Consider the following 20,712-nt stretch of genomic DNA (forward strand, 5'->3'; position numbering starts at 1 on the left):
TGTGTTGGGCTCTGCAATGACAGCAAGGAGCGTGCTTGGGATTCTCTTTTTCTGCCCTCCCGTCTCTCCCTCTCTCTCTCAAAATAAATAAGTAAACATTAAAAAAAAAAAAAATTAAAACCGCAAAAATTCTCACCAAAAGCTCTTTCCATGTGCAGCATTTCTGAGGCAGAGTGAAGGAAATGATGCTTGGGTGGGTTGGGGGGTGTCCACGGAGTTGCTCTTTGACAACGGGTGTGTAAATGTTTCAGCATTGTAACAACCAGCCTGGTTAAAGTGGTAGGTGGAATGTAAGCCTGAGAATGGCCTTCAGCACATCAGATTTCACATACAACCACAAACACTGAGAGCATCACTCTGGGTTTGAACCACGGTTCTAGCACTCATGACCTGTGTGACCAGCACTCGGTTATTTAGCCTCTCTTGGCCTCAGTTCCTTTGCTGGTGGAATAAGGATAATGATTGTTCTCATCAAGTAGGGTGTTTGGGAAGTTGAATTTGTAAAGTGTGAAGAACAGAGCATGTCACAAACTACTCTTGGTGTGTTAAGTAAATTCCTTTTCTCTCCCTGTCGTATGTATTTCAACCCAAACTTTCCACTTCCTTAAAGTAGACTTATTTTTCCTTGATTCACCTCAGTGATCGTAGTTCCATCAGCTCTTATGTGTTGTAACTAATCAGTGCTGGTCGTCAATTTTATAACAACACCGGGGTTATTATTGTGGTAAGGGAGAAAATTGTGGAGTGATCATAATTCTCTAGAACTAGTTTAGAGGGCTCATGAGTAGTAATGAAGTCAAATATACAAAATTTAGGTGAAAAGTTTTTACAGATCTAAAGTGGAAAATAGGGGCGCCTGGGTGGCGCAGTCGGTTGAGCGTCCGACTTCAGCCAGGTCACGATCTCGCGGTCCGTGAGTTCGAGCCCCGCGTCAGGCTCTGGGCTGATGGCTCGGAGCCTGGAGCCTGCTTCCGATTCTGTGTCTCCCTCTCTCTCTGCCCCTCCCCCGTTCATGCTCTGCCTCTCTCTGTCCCAAAAATAAATAAAAAACGTTGAAAAAAAAAAATTAAAAAAAAAAAAATAAAGTGGAAAATATAATTTGAAATTCATTTTGTTCCGTTAAATTTTTATATCTTTTCAGTCTAGGAATTTTTGATTATTTTAAGTAAATCAACTTTGAGAGGGCAGAAACAGAATGAACACATTTCTTAATTAAAAAAAAAATTATGTTGGTTAACGCTTTGGTAAACCTGGTGTAAGAAACAGCACAATAACAACTTAGTACTTTTCTAGAATTACGGATCTTTGTGCCTTTCGGGAGGTAGGAATTGTAACATTTTTTATTGATCTCCATTAGCAAAATTTGTTACTGTGGGGTTTTTGTTACTGCTGAATTTTCCCTCAACTCAGCTTGTTTCTGAATTATCAGAATATGTGATATTTTAGCTATCCAGAAAATTCAGTGTTTGTAATAGGTTCCTAGTGCTGCTCTAACAACCACGATTGGAGTTGCTTCAAGCAACACGGGTTTATGATTTTATGCTGCTAGAGGTCAGAAGTGTCAAATGCAGACTCCTTCTGGAGGCTTTCTGGGAGAGCCTGTTTCCTTGCCTTTGGCAGCCTCTAGAACTTCCTACGTGTGCAGCTTGTGGCCGTGGCCTCCATCTTTGAAGGCGGCACGTGGACTTCGCCTCCATCGTCGAAGGCAGCAGTGCAGCATCCTTTCTCTGTCTGTCCCCTCTGCATCTGTCATCACATCACCCTTTCTCTGTGACTCTGATTTTGTTTGTCCTTCTTCCTTCTTATGATTACATCAGCCAGCCCACCCACATAATCTCCCTGTCTCAAGATTTTTAACCCAATCACATCTGCATAGTCCCTGTTACCTATTCTGTCAGGTTCTGGGGATTATGTTGCAGACATCTGTGGAAGGCCATTATTTGGCCTACCACAGTAGTCATAGTAATTGTTCTCAGGGCCTCTAATTTGGGCTAGTCACTGCACTTTAAAAGGAAAAAAGAAACCTCTTCCTCTTTGAACAAATAATGCAAAGCGCTTCAGAGGTCCAGAATTATGTATTGATGCACTGAAGAAATATATGCAACTGTTACTTTCTCTTTCTTTTTCTTTTTCTTTTTTTTTTTTTTTTCTTCCATTCCAGATCCTGGGTGTTTGGCTGACCTACAGATACAGGAACCAGAAAGATCCTCGTGCTAATCCTAGTGCATTCCTTTGATGCGAAAACAAGGAACATCTTTCATATTCTGATCTTGTTCACTTTCTCTAACTTAAAGTTCAGCTAATTTGCCTGTTTAAGGAAGCAGTATCTGAAAAGTTACATTATTGACAGTGGAATTATATATTTTTATTCTTACGTTTCTCTAAATGTTTTCCTTTTCCATTGCTGAAAAAAATTAGATACTCGTGGTCTCCTCTGAACCTCAGTGGTACCTGTAATCTACTGTATTCACAGTGTCTGGCACTGTCCACTGTGGCCTTTCTTAGCATTTTTACCTGCAGAAAAACTTTGTATGGCACGATTGTGTTGATCATATTGTAAATCTAAATATACATCTCACTGGAATAATTAATTGTATGTAGCACTGTGCTGTGTAGATAGTTCCTACTGGAAAGAAGAGTTGACATTTATTAAAGCCAGAAAGGGTGAAATTCTGTTAGGTTAAATTCAGTAAGGGAAATCCAAATTCCCCCATTTTTTTTTTTTTTTTTTTGTCTTTTTAGGAAAGCTGTATTGTGAAAATTGTTAACATAAAAGTGATAATTTAGTTCCAGTAGTCTTTTATGATTACACTAATGTAGCCTAGAAATAGCTATGTCTTTAGGAACGTGTGGTTTAGTTTTTGATTCTTATAGGTAAGTACAAAGGAGAAATGGTCTCATGAATGTTCTGATGTGTATGTAACATTTGCTTCAGGTTTCGAGATGTAATGAGTTTGGGAAATTGAGAAAGTCTAGCTATGTAACCTTCTTATTCTTTTATAATAATTTGAAGTCCAAAAGACTGCGTTTTTAAACAAGTTACTATTAATGCATTGGCCCATGTAGCAAAAAGATATTTGATTATCTTACAAATTGTTAAATACCTTTTTCATGAATTTTCTCAGTATTGTGACAGCAACTCGTCAAATCCAAGCATATTTGAATGTGAGCTCCCATAATTTGAATTTGAAATAGTATTGTGGTTCTGTAGATTATGTTAAAAAATTAAAGAATGGAAACCTTTCTTTGTGTGTGAATGTTTCAATTAAATTAATGGAAGAATTGCTAAATGAATTCAGTGAAATGGAATTCTTTTCTTTATTGCTTTATTCGCTCTGACCGACAGTCCAGTCCTGCCATTGTAGTGTATAATCTAGCCATGGAAATGAACTCCCAGCATTGATGTCTACTGGTAGTCCTCCCCACATTCTTTCTTGAAATGTTTCAGTGTTTAATATTTTCTCCACAGTGAGAATTCTCCATAGCGTTTTTTTAAAAAGAGAAGTCATTCGTATTTATTTGTGGAAAATATGTAAGTTCCTTCGTGTTATTGACAGTTCATAAGTTCTTGCATTCTATGTGCTATATAGTCTTTTATTGGTAATTGTCACGGCGATGGGTTTTAGGCCAAGAAAGGGGGCAAATGGTCGATATATAGAATTTTAGAGCATTTGGTGGTGGTGTCACCTCTATGACTCTGGAAGACCGGGTGATCTTACAAGAAAACCAAATTGTGCAGTTCCCATGGTACTGTAAGGAAGGAAAAATAGTTTTCCCTTTGCTCTTCCGAGTTCTTGTCTTAGACCATGTGTAAGAAAAGTCAGATCAACAAGGGAAAAGCAGGTTTATTAACATGAATATCTTATGTATACATAGGAAATACCCCCGAAAACTGAGAAACTCCCCATGATAGCCAAGACATCATCTTAAATACTGTCTTTAGCTAAAGACTAAAGAAAGGGGTGTGTGTTGGGAGGTGGAAATTGGAGGGAAGGATAGTTACAGGGGTTAACAGGAAAAGCAGTGTAAACAAAGGCACGTCTTGTAAAATGGGTTTTGGTCAGTGACTTCTACATTGCTACCTTTCTTGCGATTTAGAGTCATTCTCTTCCTGGTGCAGAGAAGGAGACACCTTTACATATAGGTATTTCCTTTATAAATGTAAATTTTCCTTAAAGAAGGATTAACCTCTACTCTCATTGCAGAACTGCTCCTGTGTCCTCTTTTTTTCAAGAATAATCAGCTCAAGGGGTGCCTGGGTGGCTCAGTTGGTTGAGCGTCTGACTTCAGCTCAGGTCATGATCTCATGGTTAGAGGCCTACATTGGGCTATCTGCTGTCTGCACAGATCCAAAGATCCTTTCCCTCTCTCTCTCTCTCTCTCTCTCTCTCTGCCCCTCTCTCTCTCTCTCTCTCTCTCTCTCTGCCCCTCTCCTGCTCATGCTCTCTCTCAAAAATAAACATTAAAAAAATAATCAGCTCAAAATAATCTTTATGTCAAAGAGTGGCATAGTCTGCTCTCCTTCAATGCCACATTGAGCCCTGGGCAACCGTAACATTGTTCCTACTTATCCCATAAGATGAGATTGGAAGTGATGCATGAAGCAAGTGAGATTTTTGAACACTGTCTTTACTTTAAGACATTTTGTATTTTCCTCGTTTGCTTTGTTAAATTTGGAAGTTCCCTTGAGATTCTGGTATCTCTTGATGTAATACTTTTCTTGGTACAAAATGATTATATGTGGAAAGGGCTCTTCCATAGCCCTGTTTGCGCTCTAATTGCAGTGACCTTATTTGGGTCAACCCAATTACGAATCAGGGTCTGGGAAGCATGAATCTTTAGGGCTACTAAACTATAGCATTCTAAGAGTGGGTGGTAGCTAATGATTAACCATTCAAGAAATAATACATTCTCAAGTACCAAGAGCAGCCTTGTTAGATTAATCTGGGCCTCTGTTCCCTTGGGCAGATCTGAAGGTGATGGATTGTCTAGCCTCTTCTGGGAGGTCTCCTGTGGATCTTTGTTTGCGTTCTGCAGGCAGAGATAAAGCTCCCATTGCACACTTTATTATAAACCCACTGGAAAGGCCTCTGAATCCCAGATGGCCACTAATGCGGCTACAGAAGTCAGGCTGATCCCAGCATTACAGGAGGGCCACTGCCTACGTGCACAGAGATGTTGCCACAAACACACGGCATCAGAGGAGGGTGAATTTCAGATCAGGGTCAGTCCTTGAGTTACGACAAACGGCTGTAATGCACACTCAAGACTCTAGAGCTCCTCTCTTCTAAAACTAACATTTATTTTAAAAAAGAAGCTACACTTGTTTTTTAAATTTCTTTTTTTCTATTTACATATTCCATTAAGAGGGATATTTATTTCTTAGAACATTTGCCCAGTCAACCTCGATATGAAGGGTGAAATTTTAGTTAATATAATGCTAATACAAGGGAAAAATGTGAGGCTATAATTCCTAAAATCAGAGTTCATGTAGCGTACATTCATCTCAGATACTCTGTGATCTAAACAGTGACTTTGGTATGAAAACCAGTTCTGCATGTTCAGCCTAACTAATATGCTACTGAGTACAACCGTGCAGAGAAAAGAAAAGAATCCAGAAGAGTGGCTTAAAATCTTAGTTCCCTTAAGCCAAAAACCTCCTCCTACCTTTTTTGTTTTTAAATATTTGTTTATCCCTGTTTTAGTTTATGCGTCCTTTTGAAAATGCACTGAGTAAATGTATGAGACGATTTCACCTCATAGCTGGTATTGCACAAATTACAATCACATTTTTACACCGTATTTTGTGAGAGAAAAACACTTTCAGACATTGTGACTGTACAAATAGGATCATTCACATGTCAATTTTATTATTAGAGTTGACAATAAAGTTAAGTACCGCGTTTTTCAGGTTTCTGGAAATTCCAGGGGATTTGTATGGAGTTGCTATGCACTTGTTATGCTTGGGGCTAGCAGTTAATTTTCCACCTGACAATGCCAAATGTAATTAGAGTGCGTGTTATTGGTCAATGCTTTCTGAACAATTTTAAGGGAGCAATCCAGTAATGCCCTTTACCCCACGCCTCCATTCAACCCCAGAGAGAGAGAGAGAGAGAGAGAGAGAGAGAGAAGAGAACAGAGGTCTTCTTGTTTGTCGTGATCACAACCGGGCAATTGTAGTCACTGAAATACCTCTGGAGATAGTGGGCAAGGGGGAAAATCAGACTCCTGTACCATGTGCCAGGCTACTTCTCATCCGTCTCCTCAGGAAAATCAGCTTTTGGAATTCATTTTCAAATGAGGGCCGGAGGGCATTGCTTGGAGTTAGAATATATGGTAAACAATGGACTGTGATATCACTTGGAGGGTGAAACCACCTTTGCTTACTTTCAAGTTCTTGGCGTTTTACAGTTTAGGAGGTCACAACTTGACGAGTGGCTTTTTCAAAGGTTAGGCTCATTTTACTTGGACTTTGAACTCTGACTCATTGGTGAGTGACTGAAGAAAGTTCTGTTCTTGACACAGAGCATGTTTTAAATTCTCCGCCAGCTCCTGTGCTCACCAGTGATTGCTAAATATAAGGACCTTAGAAGCTACTTAGGATTACTGACTGCATGAAACACACAAAAAACCAAAACAGAGCTAAGCAGTCATAGATGATCATTTGAAGCCTGCAGCTCTTAAGCAGGTGAAAATGGTTTAACCAGGCATGTTGAACATCCGTGTAAATGACTCACAGGTGATTTATGTTACCAAATTTTTTTCTAAATTACTTTCTCTTTTTCCACCTAAGCCATGGGGCCACCAATAAAACTGAGAAAATATTTTTTTTTAGTGCGGTAAAATACACATAGCATAAAATGTATCATTTTTAACCATTTGTAAGTGTATAATTAAGTGACAGTAAGTACATTCACATTGTTCTACAACCATCACCATGAGCTTTTTCTCCCGCCCCCCCCCCCCCCCCTTTTTAAGCTGGTCTAGTTAGTTAACATACAGTGCAATATTGGTTTCAGGAGTAGCATTTGGTGATTTGTCCCTTACATGCAACACCCAGTGCTCATCACAGCAAGTGCCCTCCTTAGTACCCATCACCCATCTAACCCATCCCCCACCTCCCTCAGCCCTCAGTCTCTTGCGGTTTCCATCTTTTCTCTTTCTCCCCCTCCCATACATTTATCTGTTTCTGAAATTCCACACCTGAGTGAAATCATATGGTATTTGTCTTTCTCTGATTGACTTATTTTGCTTAACATAATACATTCTAGCTCCATCCACATCATTGCAAATGGCAAGACTTCATTCTTTTTTGATGGCTGAGTAATATTGCATTGTGTATATATATATATACTTCATCTTCTGTATACATTTATCAGTTGATGGACATTTGGGTTTTCTCTATAGTTTGGCTGTTGCTGATAATGCTGCTATAAACATTGGGGTGCATGTACTCCTTCAAATCTGTTTTTTTGGTATCCTTTGGGTAAATACCTAATAGTGCAATTGCTGGACTGTAGGGTAGTTCTACTTTTAGTTTTTTGAGGAACCTCCATATTTTTCTCCAGAGTGGCTGCAAACTAGTTTGCATTCTCAACAACAGTGCGAGAGGGTTCTCATTTCTCTGCATCCTCACCAACGCCTCTTGTTTTCCTTCTGTTGTTAATTTTAGCCATTCTGACAGGTGTGAGGTTGAATCTCATCATGGTTTTGATTTGTATTTCCTTGAAGGTGGGCCATGTTGAGCATCTTTTCATGTGTCTCTTAGCCATCTGGACGTCTTCTTTGGAAAGGTGTCTATGCACCATGAGCTTTTTCATCTTCCCAAGTTCACAGTGCACACCTGGTAAACAATAACACCTGCCTCACCCATTCCCCTTAGCCTTCAGCCCCTGACGACTACCATGCTCCTTGCTGTGTTGGTGAATCTGACTAGCCAGACACCTCATGTAAGTGGAAACAACGTATTTGTCCTTTTGTGACTGACTTATTTATTCACTTAGCATAGTGTTTTCAAGGTTCATCCATGTTGTAGTATTTGTCACAATTTTTTTTTCCTTTTTAAGGCTGCATAGCATTCCATTGTATGTGTTTATCGCATTTTGTTTATCCATCCATCCACCGATGGACATTTGGGTGGCTTCCTCCTCCTGACTATGTGACAAACGCTGCTATGAACATCAGTACACAGATAGCTTTTCCCTGCTTTCAGGTGTTTGGGGGACATACTCAGAAGTGGATTTACTGGATTATATGGTAATTTTGGGTTTAATTTTGTAAGGAACAGCCATATATATATATTTTTTATAGTGGCTGCGCCATTTTTGTGTTGACACTGTGCCACCAACCTTTTTATTCAGCTGTTTGAAATAATACTCCCTTGACCTACAGCATTCTTCCAATTCTGTGTAGTTAGGTTGTCAACATACACTTTCGCTTAAATTTATTTGAACACAAAGGAAAGATAGGGAGATGGCAAGAAAGGGTTTGTTAGAACAGGCTTTGCTGATGTTTCCATATGCTTAAAGCAAAAGTTTCTTTAAAGCAAAGCATCTTCTCTTTCTAACCTGTGTGTGCACACACTTCCTCCTTTTGCCATTACAGCACATATTCCTAAATTCCTTTTCACTTATCCTTTTGTTTCTTCACAGTGTTTATTTTTACAGATGACAACATAGTGCCGTGTGAGTTCATAAACTATGTAACCATTATATTTCCAGGTTGCCTTTTTTTAAAAGTATGTTTAAATAATGTTGCCATTGGCATCTTCACAGAACTCTGTTTTTCTTGAATGATTTTGAGAGATCAAATGTATCATAAGGCTAGTTCTTAGCATTTCTTGAGGGTATGTTCAAGGGTGCAGATGTTCTTTGAATGACCTTTTCACTGAATTAGTGCTCTGATGGAGAAAGCTGTCTGCTAGAGACTTTCTCTGAGAGGGTTAAATTGTGCAATATCTAACTAAAATTGAATTCTTAAAGTGTGTATAAGGAGTTCCCCACCTGGGTGGGGAGGGGTTGTCTTCAGTTAGGTACCCAATCTTCTTGGGATGCCTTTGTACATATTCTTTTACACTAACACATATTCTGTGTTGATGCTTCTGTTGACTAAGCTCATGACTATTTTAGGCACCCAGTGACAAACTACATAATGAGGTGAGGTGATAACTTTGGCTGTCTTTGGTCTTCATTGCTCCAGTGAAGTTTGTCTTCTTGTCTCCTCTTTGAACATTTTGTGTGTCCAAAAGTCCTATTTGGTGAATGAATTAAATAGCTTTTCTCTGAAGGACTAAGTTGGGGGAAGAAATAACATTGAACACCCCCAAAAGGATTTATTTTTTTTTTTTAAAAATCATGGCTGACTATGGTAGTATGCAAGATTGTTTTCATACATATATACTTCAAATTAAAAAAAAGTAACTATTGTAACAATAACCCTGATCTAATTGATCAGTGTGTCCATCTGTGTTCCTGCATTCTCCAAAGTCTTCTAGGATCTTCTTAAGTCTCAAGGCCTGACACAGAAGGAAAAGCTTGCAGATGTTGCTTTTTCTCTACAATTCAGTCTTCAGCAATTTGAGAGCTTTCTTCATGTTGTCAAGCACTAATGGGGGAAAAGGTTGCCACAGTCAAGATGCCACCAGCAATTGTGTTGATAGATCTAGTAAACCCCTAAACTTGGGTACTTTATTCATTGTCTAAATGGGGTTCTATTTCATGATAGGGTGAAGAGTTGGTAATCTTATTATGAAATTTTTTCCCAAAAGTATGTGAATGGCTTTTATTTACATTCCAGTTCTCTTCCAATATTTATTGCATGCCTTTTCTACAAAGCACTGTGATATTACCTGGGCAGGATACCTGCCTTCAAGGAGTCCAAAGTCTTATTAAGATATATGCTCTTATCTCGAGAATGTCCAGTGCTTGGAATGTGCTTCCCTGGTCCTCCCGGCACCCACCAGAGGCATTGCCAATGGACCATGATAATCTTTGCTGCTGCCCAGATGCAGCTACACTGTCTTTCCCAGTGTAATATTTTAGGTCAATGCCGCTCAATAGACATTACGGTGATGATGAAAAGTATCCAGTGCCGGTGCACTGAGTACTTAAACTGTGGTTAGTGTGCCAGAGGAATTGAATTTTGAATTTTAATTAATTGAATGTTGAAGTGCTATGTGTAGCTCATGGCTCACATATTGGGCGATATAGTTCTACGCAGCCACTAGTCATTGAGCAGAATTGGTTCTTGGGATAAAGCCCAACTTTCTTCCCAGAAGGACTAATTAGATGTGACAACTAGGTACAGTCTCCCACTGAGGTGCTTTATCTGCACTGTCTTGTCTTTCCATTTTATGGCAAATCCAGGCAAAGTGAGAATCTTTCCAACTACTGGGAGCCGTCTTTCCTTCTGATCTTTAAAATTAAACTTAAACTCAATGTCAACAGACTGGACTACGTTATTTCATTTTCATCTTTTGGAAAAACTACATAAGGCATGCAGATTACCACTATTACTATTGTAATAAAACAATTACTACTGCATTTATTCTTTGGTAGGAGTTATGGGATAGACTGCCTGAGGGAAAGTTGAAAAGCAGGTAATGTGGTCACAGAATCCTCCAAGAGAAAAGGATACCTAATCTAAATAGTCTTTCATTGAGATTTAAAATAAATGAGATCTAGGTGAGTATGATTTGCACAAGGCTAGTTAGGGTCAAACTGATTCTCCTCACCAGAGCTCTACTCCTAGAGCAACAGTAATAGATATGTTCACAGGAGGTAACACTTACAGAGAGCTACATCTGAAGGTTCGTAAGCGTAGAGACGATTTGAGTATCTTCCAGTGATGTCAGCTCTAACTGTCAGGGATGGGTCTACAAAGAAAAACCAAACAGGAATGAAGTCTCTGTTTTCAAGTAAGCTCTGCTGTGTGAGGAAGCCTATGTGTTTGTCCGTGGCCCACGCAAAGAACACAGCGTGTGATCTGTCTCACGGAGTTCCATGCCATCCACTCTGCATCCCGGCCAGTGGATGCAGTCCCCCAACCAGGGCCCGGAGCATTTGACAGCTGTGGAATGCTATTTGTGGGAAAGGTTATGAACCCTGCTGTCCTATCTATAGCAACTCGAAAACACAATAATACATACTTTCGGGGTGGTGTTTGGTGCTTTGGTGGAAACATTGGCATTCCCTACTAAAGAATTATTTTAAACTTTTGAAATGCTTATGTGGTAATTGCAGTGTGTTACCAAGAGCAACCTAGATAATTAGAAACCCACATCCAATGCTAGTTTTCAGAACCCAGGGTTGTTTTTAATCAAGTAAAGAATGCCAACCGTAAGAGAAGCGAAGTTCAAATAAGCATGTAGTTCCCCTGTTTTTTTTTTTTTACTTTATTGTTATCTGGATACATTTGAAAAATAAAGACTTAAGAGTCTTCCCTCGTGCATACATATGTCCCTATAGGTTTAAGTCCATTTTTTCATGTTTTGTATTTAACTTGAAGCTTTCAAGTTAACTTTTCACTTAATGAGAAAAAAAGGTATTTTAACAATAAGGTGGATCGAAAAGGGAGATACTAGGGTCTACACACGTCTAGGCACCTTGTCTTGCAAGAGAAGATTGAAAGAGCTTAAGGTACATGTCCTGAAAATCAGATGAAGAGGTCCTGTGAGAACCAGATGCTTGTATGTAGAGTCTGTTGCTGGTACTTAAGTGGGCAGTCTTTCATTTCAGAATGTTGGAATGGTACCAACTGACATTAATTACAGAAAGCAGACATCTATTTGTTCAACAAAGACTTAAAACCTATTATATTTCTGCTACGTGCACAGGATACAAACACACGGTCTACTCTTTGTAATAAATTAACATAAGAAAAGCTTTTTAACAAACATTGGCTCACAAGCCATGGCCTGCACCCTGGAACCACTAAGAGAGCTTTAAGAAATACCTCCAGCCTCCCCGGCCCCACCCCCCCCCCCCCCCCCCCCCCCCGCCCATGCCTTCCCCTGTGCAAGATTCTGATTTAACGGGTTTGAGATGTGGCTGGGTAGCTTGAGTTTTAAAATCTTCTAGGTGATTCTAATATGCAGGCAGTGTGGAAACTCCGGAGCTGGAAGAGCAAGCAAGCTGCCTGAGGTGGGTTTTTTGGAAGGCATTGAATGTGGGTTAAAATGCCCTTAGACAGGGATAGTATGAAAAGAACTCCTGCACAGAATGTAACTGGGTGACCTTTAAAGTCCTGGTTTAAGGGCTCTCAGTTTTCTAAATCCTGACAAAATGGAATCTGTACTATTAGCTCCAGTTCAGCTTTTTTCCTTTATATCCCTCACTTGTTCCTCTCCCCTGTTAAGGTGTCTTTAGTGAGTTAGATGGTCCAATAGTGAGTTAGAGCTCAGTGAGCGTGGGCTCTGCCATGGGGTGGATTTATTTATACAGTGTCCTTAAATCACTCTGACTTGGTTCAAAGCCACTCCCAATTCATTTGTTTAATCGTTTAACAAATATTTATTGCCAGCCTACCGGAGGGTCATTCTGCAAATAGGAGGGTGAGAAGAAACAGACACAGTACCTGCCCCCAAGAGCTGTGGTACTGTGGGGGAAAATATATACTAAACAATCACCCACTAAATGCGAACTTATCACTGAGATAAGTGTGACTCTTGGAGAGGAACATGATGTCACAAGAGCACATAGTGGGGATTGTGCCAGGTCAGTGAACGACAGGGATGACGGAGGAGGTGATGGGGGAAGTGCATGGGGGAAGCAGGAAGACCTTTCCAGCAGAGAGAACAGCACCTGAAAAGTACCGGTGGCTGGAAGGAGCATGACTCCTCTGATTTCTTTTATTCCAGTGCATCTTCCTCACTTTCCCCAAAATAATTATCAAAAATGTCAGAATGAAAAATCCAACATACGAATTGGAAGTTTGCCAGATGAAAAATAAGTATTTACAGGCCTGATGTATTCAGGAAAATGGGCAATGCATTTAAAGAGTTAATGGGAATGCTTCCTTTTCAGATGTATTTGTGACAGGACATGATAAGTTAATGTTAGCAGATGAGAAACAGATGAGGAAATAGGCAGAAGCTTGAATTTTCTAATGAAAATAGGTTGAGAAGTGTAAAGGAATGTCATACCCCTTGTTAGGGCATGACAATGGCAATGGCCATGACTGAATAGGAGATGGGGAGGGGGAGTCGAGAAGAGATACCGCAGCACGTGGGAAATGACAGGTGTGCTTAATCTCACTGTCACTTTTACTTACCAACAAACATGATTCTGGGGACATACTGGCCATCAGGAGAAAGGTGTTTATCAGTTGTTTCATACTAAGATTAAAAGAAAAGACAGCTTTTAGTTGGTCTGTTCTTTAGTTGTTTTCATACTTGTTAATCCAGAAATGTGTCCGTTACAGGGCTAGGCATCTTGAGATACTCTAAGGCACATCTCTTCCACAGAGAGTTTATAATACACATGGGGAGGCAGGTTATACACATGAAATAATAAATAAGATAGAACAGACTGTAATTCAAAACCTGATGTAGAGGACTGAATGATAGGATCAAGAGGAAAAACATTCAAGAAGTGAGAATATGGAGGGAGTTATAATGTTTGGGAAGACATGTTGGGTGAGATAGGAAATAGAATAATGAAAGAAACAGAAGTCACATTTAGAGAAATTACAGAAACAAACAGGCTTGTCTTATAGCACTTACCTTTAAGGAATGCACTGTCAATTGAGAGATACAGGTAGGAAAATGAATATCAAGGATCCAGTTAGTGAAGTGTTATGATGGAGGGTGTTCAGGTGCAGTGGGTGACCAGAGCAGGACATTTAGCCCCGTGTGCAAGTTTTACTAAGACTTTCTGAAGTGAGTAGGGAGGAGTCTTAAAAAATGAACAGGAGTCGGTTACGTGGAAAATGAGGTCACTGCAGACAGTGGGGAATGACTGCACAAAGGTAGAAGAAAGGCACAGCACTTTCTGGTCTGACTACGTGTTTTGGGAGGATTGAAATATAGGGGATGCATGAGGTATTGGCGAGAGAAGATGCTAGAGAGCTGCTTCTGGGGCTGGCTCTTGATCAGTCTTTCACACTATGCCAGTGTTTGCATTTGTTCATGAGTAGACAAGAACAACTGGAGAGATTTAGAAGAAGTACCATAACCCCAGTTTGGTTTTTGGAATCGTTACCCTGATGGCCATGTGGGACTAGCTGGGACTTATTTTGTAGGCACAGAGCCATTTAGCAATGCTGTAGTCAACTAGGCGGAGAAAAATTGTGACACTAAATAGTAGTCCTCATTCTACAGGGAAATGACCAATAGCAAGAATATGTAGCAGTTAGACCACAGGGTTTCTTGACTGCTGAAGGTGAGTAGGAGATTGCCATCTAGAGTAACACTTACAGTGAAACAGGGAATAATGAAAGAAGAGCTCTTTGAAAATCTTGAACCAAGCTTATAAATTCAGCCTTGGACCTGTTGAATTTAAGCTTAACTAATGCAATATCTGGACCACGATTGCACACACAAGTTGGAAATCGTCATGTGTTTGGATGAGATGTGGGGATTACCAGTGTGTGGGCATTGGTTAAAGACAGCTGTAGATGAAGTTGTCCATAGAGAATATAAAATATGAAAAAGACAAGTATGTCAAGTAGAGATTCAGCAAGTCACTAATACTGAAAGTTAGAAAGAGGAAAGTGAACCCATGGAAGAGCACTGAGGAAGATGAGAATGCTCTTTGTTTGTTTGTTTTTTTTAATGTTTATTTATTTTTGAGATGGAAAGAGAGAGAGAGAGAGTGAGAGAGAGAGAGAGAGAGAGAGAGAGAGAGAGAGAGAATGAGCAGGGGAAGGGCAGAGAGAGACAGAGACACAGAATCTGAAGCAGGCTCCAGGCTCTCAGTTGTCAGCACAGAGCCTGACACGGGGCTCGAACCCGTGGACCGTGAGATCATGGCCTGAGCTGAAGTCAGATGCTTAACCAACTGAGCCACCCAGGCACCCCGAGAATGCTCTTTGAAGAAGCCAACCTATGTCAACTTGGAAAGAAGGGGGAGAGAGAGAGAGAACTTGCAGTAGAAAGCACTTGCAGACAGAAAGCCTGACCAACAGGAGGGGTGTTGATGGTGAAGGAAAGTGGGAATGAAGGGAAGCTATTTTGCATGTGCAGTGATTTCATTTAGACCACCAGGAAACTGTCTCTCAGGGAGAGAGGATACAAGGACTAAGAAGGACTGCAGGCAAAGGGGCACAGGAAGAGGCTTGCGAAGACAAAAACCTTCCAATTATTATAGCCACAGAGAAAATCCTGACCACAAGAGCGCATTTTTCAGACAAGCTAAAATTATTAATCACTAAATAAAAGCATATGCATGCAAGATAGATTATTAATGAACTATGTTTCTCTCTCTCTCTCTCTCTCTCTCTCTCTCTCTCTCTCTCTCTCTCTCTCTTTCTCTCTAATCTGTGAGAGGAGACATTTGGAACAGACCCCAGTCCGTGCCGTGTGGCTAGAATGCATAGGAAAAGATAGATTGTCGATTTCAAATAATGAGTCACGGAGGAATGTCAGCAATGAAAAAAGTGAACTTACAACTAGATTGAGGAGGACGAACTGCTCTGCCAATTTCTGGATTTCTTTATTTTCAGCAAACACTTTCTTTAAAGCTAGAATACAAAGAAGAATCACTAAGTATCCATTTCATCAGTGGCTGAAAGCATTGCTTTCAATTGTATTTTAAGTTGAACTGTACTTTTATTTTATTTTTTTAATTTAAAACACGTGTATTTATTTGACACACACACACACACACACACACACACACACACACACAGAAGGGGAGGTGCAGAGAGAGAGAATCCCAAGCAGGCTTCGTGCTGTCAGCGCTGAGCCTGATGGAGGGCTCAAACTCACAAAGTGTGAGATCATGACCTGAGCTGAAATCAAGAGTTAGATGCTTAACTGACTGAACCACTCAGGCGCCCCTGGAGTTACTTTAAAATAGGTTCTTACTACATAAGATGTTATGTTTCATTCAACTATGCTAGGTGCTAAGGATATAAAGATGAATGACCTGAACCTTGGCCCTGAAGCTAAAAGCCTATAAAGGAAATTATATTTAGAAGAACAAATTACCTTGACTGTGTGGGCATTCATCCAAGTGATGAATAATCATTAAGGGTTTGTTGCTGTAAGAGACAAAGAGCGATTGGGTAATTTTTAATGAGTAAGATTTCATGTACAGCTACGTATCACTAGGTGGCGCACTTGCGAGCTTTAGGAGAACTCTGTAACCCTCCTCTTTACCTTGTCTTGGATTTGTATAAAGCTTCTTCGTATGTCTGAGTCCAGATGAGTTGGTCACCCCAACCTAGAACAAAATGAATCAGAATATTTAAAGCTATTATAATTTCAGACTAAAAATGTTGAAAAGCAATGGTGAAGACTGGGATAAATATACACTGGATACCAAACAAGTATAAAACCCTTTAGAGAAAGCAGAAACATTGATAAACTTTGATGAATTTAGAAGAAACACATGCAAAAATATGTTTGGCACACAAGTCTCAGCTTCTCAATTAAGTGGCATTGGAAGCCGACCGGAAGCTCTCTCCTACCTCTGGAGAGGGTCTGGGGCAGTTTGGGTGCCGAGTCCTTTGTGTCCTTCTTAGCTCCTGATTTGACTGTGATATCTTTGGCCAGAGTGTAAGAGAGGGCGACAAGGAGCAAGAATGCTGACACTGAGATCTTCTCCATGGCAAATCTGATGTGGAAATAAGCAAAGTATCAGTAAAACAAAAGGGAACGAGCAGCTTTAAAATCTTCAGACTGCATCACGGCCATGGGATACAAAGGAATTGAGGCTTAGCTGGTATGAAAAACTACCTTCCACAGAATTTTCCTAAAAATACATAGTGTGGATATCTATTGACTTTTCTACTAACAGGTGTACAACCGTGTGTGTGTGTGTGTGTGTGTGTGTGTGTGTGTGTGTATACTGATGTAGATCTCCATAGAAACCTACAGTATAGAAATAGGTTTATAGATATTTTTTAAGAAAGTAGATAGATGTATATACTCTTATAGCTAAAGGAGTTTACATTTAAACTTTATATTTTGAAATTTTGAGTACTGGACGGCACCTTAGGGGCAACTCCTCCATTCCCACTACCCATGCCTGATGTTATAGATGAAGAGTCTGAAATTCAGAGAGATGAAAGCTTAGGAGGTTGGTACAGAACCCAGTCTTATGGATCTTTCCATTTGCAGGGCTGGCTCCCATTTTCCCATCCTGAAACAAGGGCCCTAAACATACACACGTCTCCAGCCTTCTTGTAAAATGGGGACATTGCCGTTAAAGAGTAAGATCTAAGTAAAATGAATCTTTATTTAAATTAAAACCTGCCAACTTTGTCGCTTCACTGAAAACTTGTACCCACATAACTCTCTCCCTAGTCTAACATTTACTCAAATTCCATTTTTAGTTCTGAATTGACTAAAATATGTCGATGCAAGTTCAGTCTACTGAGACAGTTCTTCGACTCTCTCCGTGGGCCTGTATCAGTAGGTGACTGTGGGCATGTCTTTCAGTGCCCAAAATATTCTATGGGAATCATAATACAGAGAACCAACCCATGGGTATCTCTTTGTTAATTTTTTTTCCCTTCCTGTATTTCACAGTTAATTCTTTGGGAAAGCTTCACTACTACAAAGCAGATGCCTATAAGTAGGAAAGTGAACGGTAAGATGAGATCCATGAGTGAGGGAGGGAGAGAGCTAGCTGGTAAAGAGAGTTGCATTAGCAAGTTGCTGTAGTTATTGATCACATGCAGAATTGGGGATGGGGTTCCAGGAAGGACAAAGACTGAAATTGCTTAAACATATCTCACTCATATTGGTGTAGGTCTGAATAAATTCTGCAAAGGAAACAGGATGGATTACCAATGGTTAGTATTTTTAAGCTGGGGGTGGGGGAGACCTTTCTCATGTTCTGATAGCTTGAGTGGAAATTGTTGTTGAGCGTTAGCTGTTTTCGAAAAAAAAGCATTGCTAAGTTACCAAACCCAGATGATGGCTTGGATTAAACTGACCAGTTACTATCCAAACCATCACAGGTAGCCACAAACGTCTAACTCAAAAAAGACAAACAAAAAGCAAGGATACGCTTCCTTCATTTTCTACACAGATAGCCAACAATTCCCAGCCTTCTTAGTACAAAGACATCTTTTTAACACTAGAAAAGAAAAAAACAAAACAAAACAGAACTTTGACATGAGAATAATTGTACTTTTTAGATGTTAGTTGGTTCATAACAAATAATTACTTTGTGGCAAATAATTACTTTGAATTTATCAACAAACATTTGATTTTGTATTTTACTTATAGCAACAGCACCTCTTTATGTTAGAAAAAATAATCACCAACTGATGGTGAGACGTTTTATCTATTTTGCTCACCGGCCGTTCTTGTTGCCTGACTGTCAGGACCCCTTGTAATAGCTGCACAGCTTACCGGCTGGAACTGCTGACATAATACATGCATTTTATGGCAGGGTGACCCATTGAAGCCTAATGTCACTCCTGCTTTATAAATACACCACAGTGGGCTCACTCCTGACATTCATTCTACTGAGGTTTCATGCGAAGTGGACTCTGCCTGCAAATTCCCTGCATAAACCACCTCAAAACAGAACGCCAGCATGCCTGGGTGGCTCAGTCAGTTAAGCCCCTGACTCTTGATTTCAGCTCAGGTCATGATCTTAGGGCCGTGATATCAAGCCCCTTATTGGGCTCTGTGCGGGGCATGGAACCTGCTTAACATTCTCTCTCTCTTCCTCTGCCACTGTTCATGCTCCCTTCCCCTCTCTCTCTAAAACAAAAGAAAACAAAAAAAATCACAATGCTAACCATAGAAAATGATGAGAATTTGGATACAAACACACACTCTATGAAACGGTGGTTGTATGTCCGTCCTCTTATCTTTAGCAAGGAATGAACTTGCAGGAGGTTTCAGTGTCCCTGTTCGTAAATGCTTCAGGAAAGCCAGCCCATCTCTTGTCTTGTAGCCCATCCCATAAATTTCAAGATTGAAGGTGCAACAAGAATATCTTTACAACAGAGAAAAAGAACCATTTTTCTGATCTGCAGTAATATTCCCAAGTGTAGTTCCTAGCGGGCAGTCTGAGCTGAGATTTCGTAGTCCTGGGGAACTGTGCTTTAGCCAGTGGGAAAGAAGCAGAGCATTAGATGATGAGCAGTACATAGTGACAGAAGACCGTAGGCCCTGTCCCAGGCTTGAAAGCTCTTAGAGCTCACCCACTCTTAAACCCCTTGTTTCTAAAAGGAGAAAGCATTACCTTGAAATAGCTCAGGAATGCAGCCCTCCACCAGCTCTGGCCAAGGAAAGGTCCTGGTAAGACTTTGATGGAAATTCCCTCCCCGCATCTCATTTCATTGCCCTGGGAACTACCTTGCACTTCTCTCTCTATTGATTCCTGTAACTTGACACGGTAATCAGAGCCCCAAACTCACTCTAGCCAGTGCCCTGCCAACATTATTGTCGGGAGCCTTACCTGGATTTCCCCACCCAGTTGTCTGTGCGAGCCAGCTGGCCTCACTGCGGTCCAAACCTCCTAGTGAGCCAGCTCAGCTGAGCCTCTATTTATGCTCCCGAGCACAGCTCAATCCCACCCACTAATCCCGTAAGGACAGGTTGCAAACTCAGAAAGGAACTTTCCTTTACCCCAGCAAATAGCTCAAGAGTCCCTTGTTTTTAAAAATAGCATCGCAAAGGGTATGCTTTTCAGTGTGCCTGTTTTTAACTGTTTGTGAAAGTCTATTGTTAAAGAGATTTGGAAAGTGGGCAGCGTGCCAAATCCAGGTAAGCTTTAAATGAAGACATTTGATTTGCCTGGAGGCTGATTTGTCTTTACATGATTGGATGGAGTGTGTGGTGTGTAGAATTTTTTTCTCCCCCTTGGGCAGATTGCCTTTTTTGAGTTGAGAACACCCAGGGGTGATTCACAATTCAAACTTCGGCAGTCATTGGACCTGCTACTCTCCATTGTGGGACACATTATTTTCTGCCATACACTTCCTCTTCCTGACGAACAAAATGTACATTCACCATGGCTATGAAAAAATTGCAAATCAAGCATGCATGCACAAAGTATTTCAAAGCTGAGGAAGTCATTGAAAGAAGATACCTAACACTATGAGTTTTTATTAATTACATTGTCGTTGAAAATATGCAACAACTTCCCTCCAAAAAAGTTCAAAAGTGATCCACACATACTCTCATTTAATGGCAAACTTCCCTGCTAGGCAAGCAGAAGCCATTTACCTCAGTTTTCAGACCTGGAGCCTCATGTCTGCGACTTCTTTTTTCACTCAAGATTATGTAATTATTTACGAAAGATTTTAAGACTGAACTCAGATTTTATGTAAAACATTTCAATCCTGTGTTTTGTTCATGAAGCTATGTGCAATCCTTAAAGGCTCAGAATGGATAAATCTTTAGCAACAGAAAATTAACTAATGGGATACAAGCCCTATGAAAGTAACTTTTTAAAATGAGTTAAGATCATAATGTTTCCAAACACCTTCATGTAGATATATTTTTTTTGATACAACCAAAATTTCCATGGGAAAAATAGTGATTCCCAAAATGCTGAATTTTCTTTCACTTCTAAATGAGTTTAC

The 20,712-nt window shown here is 40.2% G+C and overlaps 2 protein-coding genes across 5 annotated transcripts in view; one reads left to right on the forward strand and one right to left on the reverse strand.

The window, feature by feature from the left end:
- TSPAN13 (tetraspanin 13) overlaps nt 1-9,341 on the forward strand; it is a 38,351-nt gene extending 29,010 nt beyond the window's left edge. The window contains exon 6 of the mRNA XM_060632616.3: nt 2,162-9,341. Within this exon, the coding sequence (XP_060488599.1) occupies nt 2,162-2,236 (75 nt within the window). The 3' untranslated portion in view covers nt 2,237-9,341. The remainder of the gene's footprint in view (nt 1-2,161) is intronic.
- A 147-nt stretch (nt 9,342-9,488) lies between these two features.
- On the reverse strand, nt 9,489-19,709 carry LOC132679242 (anterior gradient protein 2 homolog). 4 transcript variants are annotated; one of them, XM_060632619.2, is made up of 9 exons: nt 19,584-19,646; nt 18,956-19,118; nt 16,630-16,775; nt 16,319-16,382; nt 16,148-16,200; nt 15,605-15,678; nt 13,270-13,333; nt 10,790-10,873; nt 9,489-9,603 (listed from the first exon to the last, which is right to left on the reverse strand). In XM_060632619.2, exons 3-9 carry the CDS (start codon nt 16,766-16,768, stop codon nt 9,554-9,556), a joined length of 528 nt encoding a protein of 175 aa, XP_060488602.1. In that variant the 5' UTR covers nt 16,769-16,775; nt 18,956-19,118; nt 19,584-19,646; the 3' UTR covers nt 9,489-9,553. The 4 variants fall into 4 exon arrangements, with proteins under 4 accessions (XP_060488602.1, XP_060488600.1, XP_060488601.1 ...); XM_060632617.2 differs by having other exon boundaries at nt 18,919-19,118; XM_060632618.2 differs by lacking the exon at nt 18,956-19,118 and having other exon boundaries at nt 19,584-19,709.
- Nucleotides 19,710-20,712: the final 1,003 nt, after the last annotated feature.

This window comes from Panthera onca, chromosome A2 (genome assembly GCF_046562875.1).
Source record: "Panthera onca isolate mPanOnc1 chromosome A2, mPanOnc1 haplotype 2, whole genome shotgun sequence".
Lineage (NCBI taxonomy): Eukaryota > Metazoa > Chordata > Mammalia > Carnivora > Felidae > Panthera > Panthera onca.

What these genes read in the sequence shown, in the direction of transcription:
- LOC132679242 (XM_060632618.2), bottom strand. Translation starts at nt 16,768, where the DNA reads ATGGAGAAGATCTCAGTGTCAGCATTCTTGCTCCTTGTCGCCCTCTCT. An exon ending in TGAATGCCCACACAGTCAAG is followed by an intron (nt 15,679 to 16,147) that starts GTAATTTGTTCT and finishes TTTGTATTCTAG; the next exon opens with CTTTAAAGAAAGTGTTTGCT. An exon ending in TCGTCCTCCTCAATCTAGTT is followed by an intron (nt 13,334 to 15,604) that starts GTAAGTTCACTT and finishes TTTTAATCTTAG; the next exon opens with TATGAAACAACTGATAAACA.